Source organism: Etheostoma spectabile, chromosome 4, assembly GCF_008692095.1.
Source record: "Etheostoma spectabile isolate EspeVRDwgs_2016 chromosome 4, UIUC_Espe_1.0, whole genome shotgun sequence".
NCBI classification, from domain to species: Eukaryota; Metazoa; Chordata; class Actinopteri; order Perciformes; family Percidae; genus Etheostoma; species Etheostoma spectabile.
In genome coordinates, this window is record NC_045736.1 from 7,686,994 (window position 1) to 7,706,258 (window position 19,265).

The 19,265-nt window shown below is 40.0% G+C and overlaps 2 protein-coding genes across 6 annotated transcripts in view; one reads left to right on the top strand and one right to left on the bottom strand.

The window, feature by feature from the left end:
• kif5ab (kinesin family member 5A, b) overlaps window positions 1-1,372 on the bottom strand; it is a 67,705-nt gene extending 66,333 nt beyond the window's left edge. For all 3 annotated transcript variants that reach the window (XM_032513703.1, XM_032513704.1, XM_032513702.1), the window contains exon 1: window positions 834-1,372. In XM_032513703.1, the coding sequence (XP_032369594.1) occupies window positions 834-962 (129 nt within the window). In that variant the 5' untranslated portion in view covers window positions 963-1,372. The remainder of the gene's footprint in view (window positions 1-833) is intronic.
• A 1,454-nt stretch (window positions 1,373-2,826) lies between these two features.
• On the top strand, window positions 2,827-18,134 carry dctn2 (dynactin 2 (p50)). Of its 3 annotated transcripts, none has more exons than XM_032513607.1 (15): window positions 2,827-3,095; window positions 3,418-3,486; window positions 4,312-4,320; window positions 6,851-6,947; window positions 7,402-7,463; window positions 7,651-7,749; window positions 10,115-10,275; window positions 10,920-11,073; window positions 11,313-11,378; window positions 11,636-11,674; window positions 11,904-11,981; window positions 12,989-13,060; window positions 13,939-14,041; window positions 15,172-15,263; window positions 17,326-18,134. In XM_032513607.1, exons 1-15 carry the CDS (start codon window positions 3,060-3,062, stop codon window positions 17,410-17,412), a joined length of 1,224 nt encoding a protein of 407 aa, XP_032369498.1. In that variant the 5' UTR covers window positions 2,827-3,059; the 3' UTR covers window positions 17,413-18,134. The 3 variants fall into 3 exon arrangements, with proteins under 3 accessions (XP_032369498.1, XP_032369499.1, XP_032369500.1); XM_032513608.1 differs by lacking the exon at window positions 4,312-4,320 and adding an exon at window positions 5,977-5,982; XM_032513609.1 differs by lacking the exon at window positions 4,312-4,320.
• Window positions 18,135-19,265: the final 1,131 nt, after the last annotated feature.

Genomic DNA, 19,265 nt, shown 5'->3' on the forward strand with positions numbered 1-19,265 from the left:
TGTGTGTGTGTGTGTGTGTGTGTGTTGGTGTGTGTATGTTAGACTTGGCCCAGATGTGCTTAACATCTAAACAACAGGACCATATTGCATTTAGAACACTCTTAATCTCCCACTGTAAATGTCAGCCTCTGGTACGTATATGGACATGTTACATAGCTTGGTTCCATTCCATGTGCTGCTTGAAAACAGTGACAGTATTCATCAGCTGCTATTCAAATACAGTCACTGGAAAGGACAACCTACAGAGCATAATTATGACTCTTGTTAAATTTGCGGCACTACGCATTCAAGGCTAACTGCAGTATACAAAAAAATCAATCAATACATTAATCCTGCATGATCTTCTGAGACAGGAAACCAAAATCCAGCTGGTCAATACCACAGAAGAAGCACATAATTAAGCACTGTGGGATCACAGAGGTGGGGTCAGGATGGATTTTCAGAAAATGATGAGTTTTAACTTCTTCACAACACTGACAAAGCTCATTCTTGTGAAGTGTGTTGGTCTTGGGCTTGATTTCAACAAGAAAGGGGTGACATAGGAAAATCATCTGAAGACATGACATGAGAGGCTATTCATCAATTTGCTTTTTTTGTGTGCAAAGCTTAGCCTACCTTCCTGCTCTTTAATGACAGCAACGCACACCTAAATGATGCAACATGCTGATCAGAATATTGATAGGGGCTATACTTAGTTTGATCCCTGTCAGAAGCCTTTGAGCCTGGCCAACAGCTATCAGATGTGTGTGCGAGATGAAAAGTGTAAGCCCTAGCGGTAGCACACTGACTGCACGGAGAGGTGACAAAAAGGAAGATCGTTAGAGATAACTTACCCCGAGAATGACAGTGTCTTCTCCTTGAAATATTGGTATGAACTTATCTCCGCGGATAATTTCGGACTTATTCAGAGGACGAAATCGACACAAAACCTTGATATTGCATTCTGCGTTAGCATCAGCCATTGTGGGGAGAGAAAAAAAAATAGTGGACGTGCTTCCAAAAGATACAAAATTCTTTATCTAAATTGAAGATAAAATATTCCCTGTGCAACCTTTTCCCGTACACCAGCTGGACGCAGGCTGAACCCACCGGCTAAACCCACATGCAAAGCGAGACTGGCAGGCGAAGCATTTGGAAGAATGGTCAACTACGAGTTTTTGGAGAGACTATATTCGAATTCATTAAAGAAATGTAAAGCAAAAAGCTGTTTGAGAGAGTTGCTTGTATTAAATGCTCTCTAATCCAACTCGGGTGCAGTTGAGCGGTGGAGAACAGACAGGGAGTTGTAAATGGGGAGTATATTCCACACTGGTCCGGTCGGCAGCGTCTGGATGCGCTTGCATCACTGTCATCCCTTGCTCTCTCGCTGGGGGCGGGGCGTGGTAAAGGAGCGACTCAAACCCTTTCTCATCAGCACCACTGAGCAGAGGGACCAAGGAGCAGGGAGAGGAGCTGCAACTCTGCCTCTTATTCACGCACCCACAGTGGCCTCGATAGAAAAGTTCACTTTCAGGTGGAGCAATTTGCACACAAACGTGAAGGGGTTGCTTGTTGCAACTGGTGATACATTCTCTGTACCCAGTTTTTTTTTTTTTGAGGAGAGCATCTTTTTTTTCTAGGTCTGCACCAGACTGGTCGTCATGGCAATCCTGGTTTGCATGACAAACTGAGTAGCCATGGGGGAACCAAAGGGTCCATCATCTTTGCCCAGAGATGACTTCTTTTCATCTCGCACACACAGCTGTTGGCCAGGTTTGAAGGCACTGTGCTTCCATCAAGTTTGAAGATTTGAGAGAGAGAGTCAGATTACAATAAAGAATGGTTGAAGTTGAAGCATCTTAAATATCCTGACTTTGGTCAAGCCCCAAAAACGTTGGATAAGCCAATTCTATTGATTTATAGGCTACCATCTCTGCCTGGCCTAAATGTTGTTTGTCATTGTGCACTGGATGACAAAACCATAAGCGGCTGTGTGTCTTGTGCTGTAGCTTGGGCCTACAGATGAAGCTTAGTCATTTAGGCCAATCATGCAGTTGGTTGACACTAAGGGTGCCACTTATACTACATATCTAGAAGCCAGATGTGAAATAATGAGTGTGACAGGTGATAATATGAAAACAAACATGCACTAGCCTACTAGAACATACTCTTATGTAGCCTAATTAGAAGACTTCTATTCTATTCTACTATGTGATATGAAAGGCCAGTCCCTGAACTGTGCTATTTTGCTTGTAATAGCCCACTAATAGCCTATAGGCCTAATTGTTACTTCTCCTCCAATATCGCCTCCTAAACGCCCACTTGATGTGCCGTGGTGAATAAAAAAGTAGGTATGTACAATTGAAGCACAAATGATTTGTTAATTCAAACAATAAACATAGAGAAGTATCTTGTCATACGTTTATTTAGCATTATTCATTTGCGCATTTATTTATTTAACAACCACTTAAGATAAGGGAGATCATTGTTTCTGACAGAGTGTAACATCTTCTCAATCGACTGTCTTTGGGCCGTTGATTGAGTTGTTTCCTCGTACCTTTAGCGCCACCGTGTGACGACTCTGCTGCAATTTAAAAACTTTTTTATTTTATTTTTTAAAGAAAGACAGAATCGTGGTGTTCTTGAAACAAATTAGTTGTTAAATATTATGAGTTCAACAGCAAATACTGTATTTGATGGATACATCCAATATAACAATGCTAAACAACGGAAAAGGTTAGCTCGTATTGGTCAAACTGAGCGCATGCGTAAATACACTCGACTTTGTCGGGAGTGTTTGTTTTGTAGGTTTTGGTAGGCCGTTGAATTCTTTCCCATCGTTGTGGCGGACACATCACCGCCCCTTCGCCTGCGCTTGCATGAAACCAAACGTACACGCTGTCATTTCAAGCAAGTGACCACATCAGCCTGGAAGCCTCCACCGGCTGAGAGACTGCTGGCTCATCTATCGTTAGCTTTTGTTACAATTTAATTCGGTTCATCGATCATTTACACGTTCAAAGCAACTGTTATTATTTTCTTGCGTGATTTGCTGGTTTCGTCTTTGCTCCCCGTTGACAATGGCTGATCCTAAATACGCAAACTTACCAGGAATTGTAAGTGGCCAATGTTAGCAGACAGGTTAGCTAGCTAGCTAGCTAGCTACATTGCTAACTGTAGCTCCAACCTCCAGCTAACGTTAAGTAAACTAACATTCCTGCTGTTTACGCTGTCGTCTGCTCATTGTTTGCTATTACTATACAACTAGTGTTAGTGATTGTAGATTCTCAGTTGCTAAGTTTTCAGTTAATGTTGAAGTCTTGTAATATAGCTAGAGCAATGGCTAATACGTGTTGTTGAATGGGCCGGGGCGTTGGCCATCATAATAAACGGGATATCTGATAAGTTAATATATTGTTTACCTCATTATTTTATTAGGCCTTTAATGAGCCGGACGTGTACGAGACCGGTGACCTTCCGGAAGATGACCAGGCTCAGTTTGAGTCGGTAAGTTGACGTTTGGTGGTCAATGCTGTCAGTTTGCAGACAGCAATATCAGACTCGCGTTTTAAGATCACAGGTGTTTCACTTTATATAGCCTCGCATTGCCAGACTTTATACAAGGGAGAAATCTCTGAATTCTTCATTGTGATAAGTGTGCAGTAACCCTGCCACAATGAAACACCTAACCACGCAATTACTTGGTTTACTGTGAAGTAATCTGTTACTGCATTTGTGCTGTTCTTAATAACTTGGTAAGGAAAATAGGTTTTCTTTACGAAAAGTTGTAAGGTGACACCTATGACCACCTCTTACCTTTATGTATGCATAATACATAATTTCACATTTTATCCAAAGCATATAGTTCTAAAAAATATAAATTGTTCATATTTCATTGAAAATGCAAAGATTCCCCTTTGTCTTCCATATATTATAAATAATAGTAGGCTATATTTGTTCATTTATACATGTAGGGAACTAAGTAAGGGGAGAAAAGTATAAAATGGAGGAAAATCTATTTTAAAAAAAACACCAGTATCTGTTAAAATGTCATGAAACACAATATACTGTTTATAACTGTGTCATTAATATTGTCTTGTGACTCTTAGAAATGTCATCCAACTGTAATCTATGGGCAGAGTTATAGTGGCATTGATAGACTACGCTTTGTTGAGGGATGCTGGTCCGACATTGCTTTTAAACACGTCTAAACAGTTTACTGACCAGCTGAGTGAATCCTAATTGGCATTATCCCTTCTATGTTTCCACATTCGTTCTTCTCTTACCCTTGCCCTTGTTTTGACTCCTCCCCCACCCCTCCTGGGACCCTAGTTTATACAAGTAAGACTGGCTCCATTTTACTCTGTGAGCTTAATGCCATGCTTTATATGCATGTTTTTAATCTCATATTCATTTTTTCCTAGCTCTTTCGATTGGGATAAAATGAAAAATCATTCAATGGAGTGACTCTTGTTGTGCTTTTTTAATTTATAAATTTCAGTTTTGAAGTGCAAGAAATCAATTCTTTTCCTCCTTTGCGTGTTGCTCATTTTAACTCTTTCAAGCGAATGATGATGATGATGATGGGTCTTCAGAAGCACTTTAATTAGACAAGTGTATGTCTGTCTGTTTGAGAAATTTCCTCATCATGTTCTAACAGTTGCTTCCTGCCTAAACACACTATTTTCACTAACTGGACATTTTAAAGCCCCCTATACACTGCGTGAGAACATCTTGAAGGTTCAGTGCATGTCAGGCTTGGATATAAAGGATATAGTATTATAAAATTTGTGCTGGGCTGTACGTTATCAAATTTGAGACTGTCTGATCAATCCCTGATGAATCATAGCATTAATTAAAAAAGTGCAATCAAAAACATGCATTAACTTGCGCAATCCATCTGCTCCACTCTCGTGTTTTGAAAATGCAGCCAAACAAAAAAAATCATCTTTGGCAGTGATGCTGGCACGCCTGTGTTCCAAAAGATGTCCATCTTTGCCAAAGTTCCACAAACTCATTTTACTTCCTTTTTTTTGGTATATGGTATATTTTATTCAAGTACGTTGTGTTGATCAGTGTATTCTAGATAATTCTATTTAGGTATGCGTAGGTATGCTTAATAATAAGTACCTTATTAAGCGGTCTACCTTGAAATGTTTTATACAGTCACAGCAGGCAGCAAGCTCACCTTTTATTACCTCTGTGCTACTTTACAAAAGGAATTGGATCACTAGTTTAATGCCTTATTCTCATTGGTTGTTTTTTAGATGTTGGTCTTAGCAGATGTTATATTGAGAATTTGATCCCAAATTTTGCACACTGTCAGACCTTGGACAAAGACTCTTGATTGCAGATATCATTACGTTTGTCTTGGACAGCGTATAGGGGCCTTATCTTGCATATACGTTAGTAACAGCTTTGGTTTAGTCCAGCAAATGAATTTAGGATGAACAGCATCTTATTAAGAAATAACTTGCCCAATGAATAATCTAGGATAGATTGCAATTTCTGTAACAGGATGCATTTTTGGCCTTTTTAAGTTTCTTGACTTCTTTTAAGCACCCTTAAACCACCCGTTTCCCTTCATTCTGAGAACACCAACCCCCTGCATCCATAGAATAATGTTGTTGTGAGACCTACAATGCCCTCCAAGAGAGCATATGGTCACACTGCATTATAAAGTGCAATATGGTATCAAAGGAGAAAGTAACTTGTTGGTGTTAATGGACCATCTTACCACCCTGAATCGGGAAGGAGAGAAAGAACTGGACACATCATAAGCAGCAGTCTGTGTCTCCAGGGTTTTTTAGCAGCAACCCTCAGAACACTGCTTTCTTTCTTATCTCTCCCCGACCATGGCCAACTGTTCCTGTTGTGTGCATGGCATGTGATAACCACATTAATCTGTGTTGTGTCTCTCTCTCTCTCTCTCCCCCCTACTTTTTTCTCTCCCTCTGCTCTTCCGTTACTTTCTCTAACTCTCTTTGGAAACCCAAGGAGCTGGTAAGAGCCTGACTAACTCTCCTCCTCACTCTTCCTCCTCCTCCCCCCTACATCTGTGTAACTCGTCTCGTGTTGTGTGTTTTGTTGGTCTTTCTTTAAAAAAAAAAATCCAAATTTGTTGTGAGCCCAAACTCATGTCATCTAGCTGTATGTGCCAGTGGTGTTTTAATCTTACATGTAGCCTATAGTTCATCATAATGATATTTAATCAAATGATGCACACTTTTTTTGTGCTCCCCAGAATCACTAATCAAAGAGCCGTCCTTTAGAAAAGAAAGCGTTAGCGGCTTCCAGCTTTTCATTCATGTAACATTGATTTTTTACCATAGTAGACTTATACCACACAAATGACACATTTTTATAAAAGTTAAACCTTTTTAAAAGATGGTCTTAAGAGTCTACAATCAGGCTGAGGTAAAGCTATGGCTGTGATATACATATGCATAGCTAATTTTGCACATTTTGTCTCTTGCCTGCTGGAACTCTAAATTCTGTTGAAATGATCTGGTTCTGGACTGCCCCAAATTATGGCTGTGAAGCTCTTGTAGATTTTAATGATTCATGGCTACAATGGCTTTTCATTTCTGAGGGTATCTAACCTTTGTAAGCAATAACACACTTGTTGAGTTGACCTCATAATTCATTGTTTTTTTTTTAATCATATTTGGGGGGATGATCAATCATATAATTTCCTTTTAGATCTCCTGTCAACATATTTCAAGTCTACCTTGGTCTTTGAGACTTTTGGCTCACTGGATCAGTAAGCCAAGGCTGACTTTTAAGTATTTGCTGTCTGTCTAGTCTAACATGCTCTTTTAAGATTTTGTTTATGTTCATCTGACTTTATTTCTCGGCATTTCAATGACAGGAGGAGCTCTGCAGTGACAGCGTGGAGAGGATTGTGGTCAACCCCAACGCAGCCTATGACAAGTTCAAAGACAAGCACGTCAACACCAAGGGCCTTGGTCAGTTCTTAGTGGATTATAAATATAGCTGAGTAACAATAACTGTTAATTTTATTTGCTTTAGCAGGGAGGTTTCTGAGATTGTTTCCAGTGTACTCCTGGTATACAATCATAGTTCAGTCTCTTGACCAGTAATCACCACAAAGTATAAAAAAACATTTTCATCTTTTATAAAATGCAATATTTACTTTTAAAGGATAAAGACATCTACATGATAAAGATAAATGATCATTAACACATACATACATACATACATACATACATACATACATACATACAACAGTAAAAACAATTTGTTAGTGCTGTTACAGGTATAACAAAACAGGTCCACCATTTTGTTGATTTCAAACCCCAAATCTTGGTTCTGGTTCAGACTGGGCTTCAAAAAGACAACCAAACAGCTTTTTCGTTTCCTTTTTTAATGTATTGTTTTTATGTTTTCCCCTTTTCACAGACTTCTCAGACAGAATCAGTAGAAGCAGAAGAGTGGGCTATGAGTCAGGAGAATTTGAAATTGTGAGTACTACATTTTGTTCAGCAGAAATGCAATACTTCTTTGAGAAAAATGTTACTTCTTAGGCTAACAACACCATTAGGCATGTGTTTTCTGATAAAGTCAAGTCTGCTCTCTCTGTACTAGACTCACTTTGTTGTTGTTGTTGTCAAGTATTCATATAATTTCTGCGATTTCATCTTTGTTTAGCTTGGTGAGGGCTGTGGAGTGAAGGAGACGCCCCAGCAGAAGTACCAGCGCCTGGTGAACGAGATCCAGGAACTCACTCAGGAGGTGGATGCCATCCAGGTGAATTAACAGCGAGACACACACACGCTCAAGCACACCTCTCCCTTGCCATTAGGATGGAACACAGAGATTATCCAGCCTTTATCTTGCTGCATGCACACAAACTCGGATGCCTTTCACAGAAAAACTTTCCTCCACTCTGCTTCTTGACAACATCATCATGTATTTATTCTGTGGAGTGCAACCTTTTAGTTTGAGTAATTTCAGAGGTGGAATATTGTTCTTACTACTGCACGAGACACCTGCACTTTGTATGGTGTGCGCACTGAAGCCTTGAAGTAACCCTAAAATGAGTTGATTAAAACTAGTGCAAGAAACTGCTTTTTCAGACTTACAAAGACAAGTAAACCTTGGGTGTCATTAATTTGGTTACACACAGAGCAGGGTTTGCTGCTCTATGGGTCCCACACCAAATTCAACCTGTGTATTGAAAAGTTTTTGTTATATATTCCGTGGTTTTTAGCTCATGCAGGTCATGCCGGCATAATATGCAGCCTGGCTGTGGGGAACAAGCTGCTTCTCTGCTACAGTCACTAAATGTAAACTTGTAAAAGATCTCCTTGGAGCAATTGATTTCCTGGTGTCCATTCATCAGGGTAAATGTAGTGAAGCAAAAAGCCAAATGCTGCATGCATGGTTGAGAAGAACATACTGCAATTTACTTAGACCAGATTAACTGCGAAATGAGGAAATGCCTGACAACTATAGATCATGTCATGAACTGTGCTTTGCTAACGCCAACATTTAAAGGGTAACTACTGTTTTTTTCAACCTGGACCCTATTTTCCTATGTTTTTGTATATAAGTGACTGATGGGAACAACAATCTTTGAAATTTGTCCAGTATTAAGCAAGATTGCTGCAGTTGGCAAAACAACCTACAATGTAAGTTAATAGGGCAATTTTCCAGCTTGTATTTACCTTCACAAAAGTGCTGATTTTGCCACCAACAGGCTCAGGTTATTATTTCAAGTGTCTGACATTATGGAAAGGATTTTTATGGAGGTAGATTTTTCTGTTAAAGAGTAAGATCCTTTTTTTAAACATAAAAACATCCATGAAATTGCATTTGCTAAACTTACCAGACTCCATGTAAATAAACAGTAATTTTACCATTGTAAAATACACTGCATTTGACAGAAACAAATAAACTACGAAAAGCAGTTTTGGGTGGTCTTTCCACTTTTCCATCCATCACAACTCTGCTTTTGGTTGAAAGGAACACATAGTTTACAGATTTTACACGTGAAAATATGTTGGCTCTGTACACTCTAAAAGTCTTGCTTTTTTAATTGGAGTCTGGGGTTTTAGTGCTAGCGACTTCATGTTAAACAGAAAGGTCTCAAAGAGGTTTTAAGGGGCTTATCCCTGAAGGGATCATTTCCATAATGTTGTCAGACACTTAGAATAATAATCTGAGCCTGTCAACGGGAAAACCAGCCCTTTTGTGAAGGTAAATACAGTTAAGCTGAAAATTTTCCCTTTTAACTTACATTGTAGCTTGTTTCGCCGCTGCCAACTGCAGCGGTCTCGCTTAATAATGGACCAACGTCAAAGATTGTTGTTCCCATCAGTCACTTAGATACAAAAACATAGGAAAATGGGGTCAATGTTGAAAAGAAATGGTAGTTATCTTTAAAGGAAAATTCATTCTCATTCTCATAAATAACGCTGTTTTGACAATGGATTGAAATAATTTTGCAGCCACCACCTCTGTCGTAGAGATTCAAGAAACATGACTCCAGCCAAAGATTGGATATTGAGTAAAGCAGTGCCTTTTTAAAAGCTTCCCAAAACAAAAACAAAATATATTTCACAGAAATCAAAGTCAAACAAAAGTAAACACAAAATGTGCCCTCTTGATTTTGCTATTGGATTTAACCAAAGTTAAAAATTATTAGAATATTCCTTCAATTCTGATTTGTCTAAAATGTAATGTCAGAACAAATCTAGTTTATGTGTCTAGTGCAAGTCTGCATGTTTATGTATAGAGTTTTCTTTTTTTAATTTGGCATGCAACGCGTTCTCTGTGAATACATACCTGGTTGGTCCAGGCAGACTCCTAGTCCTCGATTTCATCACCCTCGGTATTGTTTTAAAGATTATTTTTTGGGGCATTTTAGGCCTATATTTGGTAGGACAGCTGAAGACATGAAAGAGAAGAGAGAGGGGAAAGGACATGCAGCAAAGGGCCGCAGGTCAGAGTCAAACTCAGGCCTGCTGCGTCGATGAGTAAACCTTTATATACGGGCGCACTCTACCAACTGAGCTATCCAAGCGCCCACCCTCTGTATTGTTGTTTAAAAAACAACTGTTACTGATGTGTAGAACTCAGTTACTCAATTACGATGTCTCTCTTCTTCCAGGCTACCACAAAGGACAGCAATGCAGAGGAACGCCTGACCCCGGTGGTACTAGCCCAGCAGGCCGCCCAGCTCAAACAACAGCTGGTTTCTGCCCATCTCGACTCGCTGCTGGGACCACACGCACACATCAACCTGGCTGACCCAGATGGAGCGCTGGCCAGGTGAGCCGATGGGGAGGGTGACAAGACAACAAAGAAGACAAGCATCTGGTATCGAGACCTGACGCTACAACCTATCAGACCCTGGCAGAGTGATGAGGTAGTAGGCAGGGAATGGAATGGAAAGAGGGAGAGGAAAAAAGGGTAGCTTGAAGATATAGAGGAAATCAATGATAGACGGTTTGAGGGAAGAGCAGGGGAATTGATTTCACAGAGCCTACTTTAACCTAAATGTAAGGAGTGGGAGAGTAACAAGGGCAACGTAGTACAGCTGGTATCAATTGCCACCAGAAACCCCACTGATCTCAGTGTAGCACTACCTGGGGAGCACAAGAACTGATGGACAGATAATTGAGGAAGGGAAATACAAACTATAGTAGGAGTAGGGATTAACAGAGACAAGCCATAGAGATAATAAAAGCATACAGTGGTGAAATGTCAGACCACAACTCTAAACTGAAGACAGATAAGGAAAGAGACAAGTGACACAAGTGATAAACAGCTCCATAAAGATCCAAGCTCACCTTGACCTTGTAGTTTACAACAAAGCTTGGTGGAAAGGGAGTGGGGGGCACAGCAACGCATGGAGCTGATAACAAAATTGAACACATAATCCCTTTGTGTTTCCTTTTTCCTCCTTCCCCCAGGCGTCTGCTCACCCAGCTGGAAGTGGTCAAGGGCAGCCGTGGCAGCGCTGCAGGAGACGGCAAGCCGGCGGCATTGGCTAAGGGCCCAGATGGAGTAGTACTCTACGAGCTGCACAGCAGACCAGAGCAGGAAAAATTCAATGAGTCTGCCAAGGTAAAGTGGGAGGGGAGGCAGAGTCAAGTGTCTGGGATGATTGCATTCGGTTAATGAGCAAATGTTGATCTGCTAGACGTGTTTTTGTTTTCATTCTCATGAGAGAAATGTCAGAATATTTGATGGCAAATAAAGGGGACAAAAGGCAAGAAGATATGTGCGTGGGGGTTTGTGTGTCTGCGTCTTGTGGGATGCTGTTGTCACTGCCAGCCAAGTGTTGCCTTGTTCTGTCGCTGTAGATTGCGGAACTGGAGAAGCGTCTAGCTGAGCTGGAGATGGCTGTTGGCTCAGGATCAGACAAGCAGGTACACACCATCTCTCTCTCTTGCTCTCTCTCTCGCTCTCACGCACACAAACATTCTCTCTATTGCTTCACACTAATTTGGTTTATCTCCTTCTCTGTTTCACTCTCACACCAGTAGACGTCTCACGCTACTTTACTGTGTAACCATCCACTAAGTAAAACTGAAAGAAAATCTTTCCCTTAATTTGTGTAAATTACCGGGGTAGCTTCATTGCTTCTTGTTATGATTTATTTTCCCACTTTGTGTTTATGTTGCAGGGACCTCTGAGTGCTGGTGTACAAGGAGCCAGTTTGATGGTAAGAAGTCAACTACTTCTTTTGGAACACACTGTATGGAGATTGTGTCTGTATTCAAAACTCTGTGTGTCTGATGTGCTGCCAGAGAACTGGGTCAGACTTCAAAAATGAATGACATCAGTTCCTCCACATTTGGTTATTGTTGCTGTTCACCAGTAAGAGCAAGAACACAACAGGTTTTGTGCTCAAGCATATATATAATTTGTGCGTGTGTGCTTGTTTGAATCAGGCCACCATAGAGCTCCTGCAGGCGAGGGTCAGCGCACTGGACTCCGCTACGCTGGATCAAGTCGAGGCCAGACTGCAGGTAACTAAACCATTCACAGCATACAGTACAGCATAGAAATCTAGACACACCCTAGCGGCAGCAAATGTAATTTACAGCCAGGGGCAGTCTAGCAACTCTCCGTTGGCTTGCAGGCTGGAAAAAACAAATTTCTGGTCAGGCCAATCACATCGTGTATAGAGTCGGTGGGCGGGCAGAAATGCAAGGACGGCAGAGTTGTGACGGTTCCGCGTGAATTCCCTGCTGTGTGAAAACTAAAAAAGATGGCTGCTGCTGGCGAACAGCGGTCTTTCGAATTGGCTTTGGCCACAACTCTGGAAGACTTGGATTTAAGTTTTTTTTTGAGAAAAGAACAAAGAACGGCATTGAAGTCATTCTTAAAAAAGGAAGATGTGTTCAGAGTTTTGCCGACCGGATACTGCACAAGTTTAATCGATCAATTAGTGTTGCTCTGTTTGGTTGTAGCCCTATCGTATTGCATGCAGAGGGAATTTGAAAGACAACCGTTCATCCCGCCCCTCGGATTGAGCCCTGCAAATGATGAGTTCTCAGAACCAACATCTTGATGTGGGTCTGGCTTGTCAGGCTAGGGAAATGGATGATTGTAATTTAAATGTCAATTACAATTTGATTATAATCTTATTTATACTATTACTATTATTATATAATATTATAGTAGTACTATTATACTATTTATACTATTATTGGCCAAAGCCGAATAACCAAACGTGTATCATTTGCCATTTATTTTGCCAATTTTTTCACCATGTTATAAATCAAATATTCAAAATGTGCTTTTACTTTTTTGTCTTGCTTTTCAATTACTTTTAAAAATGTCAAATTGCCATACGGTTGAGTAACTTGTTGTGTTTCCCACCATGAGAAACTGTCAATTTGCGACAGTATTATCATCATTGTAAAAATTGCTTGTCTGTTTTTTTTTCTTTTCTTTAATGTATATAAATGCTTCTGAAACAGTATCACTCGCACTAAATGAATGAATTACTGTTTGTGTCTCTCCCATTTAGAGTGTCCTCGGGAAGATGAATGAGATTGCTAAACACAAGGCAGCGATTGAGGACGCTGAGACACAGAATAAGGTTTGTGTATGTAAACATAGTGCTGTAATTATCTCCGCTGCTTTTACACAAAGTTAAAAAGCACTTTAAGATGGGAAAACTCAGCTGGAAGATTTACTACAATCATAAGAGTTAAGCTTTTATCAGGAAGTTGTCTAGCGCTCTACGTTTCAAAGGGCTGTCTTCAACAAACAGCTGGCACAGCCTGTAAGCTGTCGGAGCCAAACAAATATTTTATCACCAGGCTTTCGGATTTTTTTCTGAGTTTGGAAATTTTGAATCAGTAATGAAATTAACTTTCTTCAGGTTTTCATGTTGGATTCAGCTGTGAGAACCGCATGATTTCCAGGCAACATTTTTTGTTTGTTGTCATGTCTTCGGCATCGACTGTTCTAAATTGCTGTTAGCTTAAAAAGCCAGTAGAGGGCAGGGTATGGTAATTATATCAGTGAACAACTGTTATTACTGTATGTACAGTGTACATGGTACATTGCTTTGAGACTGTAATGCACTGTTTCATGTGTGCTGTACTTGTGAGTAAGAGAGAATTGAAGAAGTACAAAAGCATGCTTTAATGTGAAATGATGTATAATAAAGTCATTGCACCCACATAAACCTGACCTCTGTCTAAAGCCATAAAGGAGAGTGGGAATTGGAAAAGAGCAAATCTCAAGCCGCATTTCTAGCATTTGGTACCACAGTGCCGCAAAGTCAAGTTTGAAAGTAGGTGTTGCTGTTCATTATAGTAATAAATGCTGGTATCATTTACACAGTACAGTCATTATTGCATCTGGGAAAAGGGGAAAGCTGTAAACTTGGGTAAATCAAACATGTATGTTATTTTAGCTGACAGGTTTTTTATCTTGGTACTAATGTGCCTGTATGTGTTTACCTGCCAGGTGTCGCAGCTTTATGACGTGGTGCAGAAGTGGGATGCCGTGTCCACTTCTGTACCTCAGGTGGTGCAGAGGCTTGTCGCTGTCAAGGAGTTGCATGAGCAAGGTAACACACGGGAACGTAAACTTGTTTGCGAGGTGCTGGCCCAGGACAAGCTTCCTGTCCTCACATAACTCTCCAAGCTATGGGACAATAATTCTTTACTCTACCCACTTACAACATACTATCCTCTACAATATCATATACATGTGGTGGCGTTCAGTAATTGATTCATATTGCAGACATTGTAATAATATTGCTCTAGGGGCAGATATCACCCCAGTAAGGATCATAAAAATGAAAACTTTGATAATTTATGTTCTATTCTTATATGTGAGGGGAGAAGAACCTTGATATGTCACCCATGAGAGTTCAAGGAGAGGATGTATGTAGGTTAGTGGGGGGTAGGGAGTGTCATTAAAGATTCAAAATATGTAGAATGTAGCTACAGAACATAACAGGGTGTGAACCCGGATCACGTTTCAGGCGGCATCTGTGCTGGGAAGTAATACTTGGCCTGAAAGATTTGCATTTGCAGTGGGAAGGTCTGAGTGGGAGACAAAAGAGGAAAACTAAGCGAAAATGGGATTCAACTGGATAATGGAATTAGCCTAAACCATGCCATTCTATTATAACAAAGGGCAGGAAATCACTGAAAGGGAGACTCAGAATGGTAATAGAATTAAACCAAATCTAGCAATACTGTTAAACAGCCCCTCAGGGAGAAATAGATGCATAATATTATATCACATTATCATCCTTTTATTATTTAGCACATGAAAGCAGAACCTTGGCATTAATAGATTATATTGATAATGAACTAGTGCGAGCTGAAAGAGGTAATTTATCATCTCGACTCTTTGCACCACTCTGTCACAGTCTGCAGCAGCGAAATGGTTCTTAGCTCGGTGGGGTTTAGCTACACCGGTTTAATTTTTCTCTCCTGATCTTTCTTTACCAACGAAGGCAAACAACTAAAATATTCTTACAAGCAGTCATTTATCAGCTTCCGATTACATTTGTCTTTACTCCCCTTCACTTTGGCTGAAGGCAAAGACTACAAGCCTGTTTATTGAGAGAAAAAAAAAAAAGAATTATAAATTTGGGAACTAATACTCCATCTGATTTCTTCTTCTGTCTCCCTCTCTCTTCTCTTGCCTCTCGATTTAATTTCATCCAACCCCACCGGCTCACAGCCATGCAGTTTGGCCAGCTGCTGACCCACCTGGACACCACTCAGCAGATGATCAACAACTCTCTGAAGGACAATAACACTCTGCTAACACAGGTAGGACGTTAAAGATCCCTGGAACAAGTGGGACAACATAAATCAATTCTAACACTGCAGGAGTGTGGAACTTAACCTCCACCGTGTTCAATGCTGTTACAACCATAGGACCACTGGACTTAATCAGGCCAGTAGAATGCCCGTCCCACTGCTGGGTCCACACAAACAGTGTCAAACAATGAATCAGTTGCTATTCAATCATATGAATTAATCCTTTCTGTCAAACGACTGAACTGCATCTTTCAAGGTAGAATCCTAGTGAAACCTTGTTCTAGCTTCTTGTCTACAGAAGCTTTTTCACAGATTGAAAATGTTGCATTCATTAAAAACTTGACAAGCTCAACCACTTGGCAATTAACTCATATGTGGAATGAATGAGTGTGTAAAAAAACCTGTCTTTAAAAACTATTTAGGGGGTTTTTGCACCACCATCATTTAGTTCTGTTTGAATCGTACTAGAGTTTGTTTTCCCCCTTGGTGCGATTCATTTGGGCAGGTGAGAATGCTGCAGTCGCACTCGGATGCACACCAAAAGCGGTTCAATCAAACTCTGGAGAGGTTTGTTTGTGGTGAGAACGTGATCCGACCTCCAACTGCACCAACTATGTACTCTGTCTGGGCTAAATGGCTCCCATAGTAAGGTGTGCTTTGCAATCTGCGATGCGGCAGGACATGCAAACTGTAGCAGCTTGCAATGTTTCTCCCACAGAAATAGACTGTGGGTCACTCGCATCTCCGTGGTCAAGCCAGGCGCCGCTGAAGGTGGAGACACACCGGCAGAGCAGAGCGAAGTCTGGGTGACCAGAGCAGAAATAGTAACATCGCTCGCAAAACAATGGTTGATTATTTAAATAGAATGAGCTGGTTTGACCATGGAGATGCAAGAAATATGAACTAGTCTAGAACACCGGACCTTCTTCCTGGATTTACTTTCTTGTTCCCGCCCCCAGACGAATTTGACCAATAAGCAGAGTAAATGTTCTTGTGTGGTTCTTACGTTTTCGATTTTTTTTAACTCAACGGATTTGGACCAGGCCAAAGGAACTATAGATGTTTTGTAAAGACCTGTGTGTTCTTGCCCAAAAGTAAGAATCAAACAAAGTGCAGCTCTCTAAAGCCTCAGTCAATACTCAGGGCTCCTGGCTATGAAGTCAGAAAAGTTGCTTGGACCTTTATAGACTTACATGGATTGCGTTCTGAAGTGAAGTCTTACGTTACTTTCCCAGAAAGCGAGCCGTTATTTTATAGCCTTGTGTAACAACATGACCTGGTGGACCTTTTTCACGGCAGACATGTTAACACGTCATAGTAGGAAAAGCACGGGTGTATTCAAAACCATTACTGATGGCTGCATTCCACTTAGGTGAGGCCCTGGTATTGTACACGCTGACTCACTGAAACAGCTTACTGGGACACTTGATGGAACTGAGCCATTGTTAAGGTTATCAATTTCAGATGTGCTTTTCCTTTTATGACAAGAATGTCGGCTGTGAAAAAGGTCTGATGTTGGCTTTCAGTAGCATTTTCAGTAATTATGCCTTTCAACTCTGTTCAATTTACTGTCCACATTAATGACCGTTATGTAAATGGAAAAGGGTATCAACTAATAATTATTTTTATTATCAGTTAACCTGTTTATTTTTTTATTGTTTAGTCCATGAAATTTTAACAATGTCACTGTTTTAGAGAGAATACAATGCATTTTCAAATAGCTTGTTTTGTCCAAACAAGAGTTAAAACTGAAAGATATTACATTTAAAATGATTTATTTTTTGTCGATCAAATCAATAATTTATTTACTATTTGATTTAACTGGTTGCTTAATATTTAAGCGACCAGTAGGCCTTTAATTTAATTCCCAGACCCCAAGGTGATGTCTTCAAATGTTTAGTCTGATTCACTTTTCAAAGTCAGTAAATTGACTTATTTTTTTTGCATTTGTAACCAGATTCTCCCCCCCCCCCCCCCCCCCCCATTTATGCTTGTTTTCTCTAACTTCCTCTTTAAATGCTGCCTTTTGTATTTATTGTATTTTTAATCTCTAATCCCCCCCCCACCCCAGGTCCAACAGACAATGAAGGAAAATCTGGTGACAGTAGAAGAGAACTTTGCTACGCTAGACCAGAGGATGAAGAATCTCTCCAAATAAATGGTGGCGGAGTTTGGACCGGTCCAAGAGAAGAGTGTAGAACATGGACAAATATGAGCTGGCTAGAGAGCACAGAGGAGGGGGGGGAGGGGGGGGTTGTTAACTGTGTACTTTGTAGCCAGCCCTCTCTTGCTCTCTACTTTGCTTCTGCCTTTTTTCACAAAGTGGAATGCTGAAAGAGAAAGTTGGAAAAGAAAGAAAAGGAGACCAAATGTTCTTGTCCACCCTCGTTTCCTGTTCCCTTCTCTTCCATCATATTGATATCAACTGAAAACACATTTTTCCACTCTATACATGCCACTGATTGCAGTCCCCTGTTAAGCTTATTGAGTTTTAGACTGAATTGTTTTTATAATTATTAGTATTAAACATAAATTCCTCCATTCCTTTCGTAACCTCACTCTTACTGGATTTGTACTGTAAACTCTGGTCAAATTAAATGGATCACAGTAATGGTGGATTAATGGATGACATAAAAAATTAAAAATCAAGCTCTATTGTCTTCTAGTGTTGTGCGAGTGTCGGGGCTAAGTCACGGAAGGAATGCTTGTAAATATGCCTGTGTACCTTATTGTTTTCTTCATGCTCAGTCGCTTGTAACTATATTATGACTGAGAGCGGACACCACAGACCAACTTTTAATCTGCTTTGTCATTGCCTACAAGTCAACTGTATTGTCAACTGTGGTCATGGAAACAGATCAATAAAACAAAGTGCGATAGGCTTGCCTCTTTTTTATTTCATAAGATGACTTTTTTTAATCACACCAAATTACTAAACATAGTGGAACAAGTTAAAATATGTGTTTCTATATGGCCCATATGATATTGAGCATGTGGACATGTCTTGGCAGATGCCAGAAAAGAAGAAACAATGAATTTAGGGGATGATTTAAGGTTATGTACTGACTTTTGATAAAGGGTATGAGTACAAAAACAAGTTCCTGGTAATGAGTCATCAGCTGTTAGTATTGCAGATAAGATGCATTGAATAACACTGGAGTGACAAATTCGAAAACTATGTTTGCCTTTTTATTTAATTTGAATCTGTTGGTATTCAAAATCCTGAGAAAATACTAGTTTCTTTATTATAAGGAAATGTTCTACCCATTTATAAGCAATAGGTGGCAGCATAGCATCTAATAAAAGGTAAAACTCAGTTATTCAGCTTTTAAGATACTAGACTCCATATGAGAAAATGATTCTGCTGAACTTTAACATATTTTTGTGCTGTCAAATTTCCCTGTAGAAATAATTCTATTAGGGGCGGCCTCTAGCTCACCCAGTAAGAGCTTTCGCCCCATGTTGGCCGAGTCCTGCAGCGGCCCGGGTTCAAATCTGACCTGTGGCCCTTTTCTGCGTTTTAATCACCATCTCTCTTTCCCCCTTTCATGTCTATTCACTGTCACATTAATAAAGGGAAAAGCCCCAAATAAAATAAATAATCTTTAAAAAAAGAAATAATTATATTTCACTCATGAAATGTTGAGTCACTTACAATCCAGTCTGTATTTACATTGGTAATCCCTAAAAGAAGACAATCTTGACCAAGTGGACTTGAAGTAGATAGAAAGAGCTCATTGGAAACATTTCATTTCCCTTATGGGATTAATGAAGTTCTTTTTTTGTTTCCTTTGTGAATGAAGACATGCGTAAGAGACACAATGGAAATGTTCCAGACATGTTAAAGCATCAAATCCAATAATATCACATTTGTGGTTTTAAATGTATCAGAACTAGTCTGATTCTTTGTCCTTTATAGAGGAAACTAGTACAAGGCGCTCTGTGAATTTCTCTGAGGTCAACCTTTAAACCCATCTGGCATTAGGAGCTTTACAAAAGGCATTTAAACAA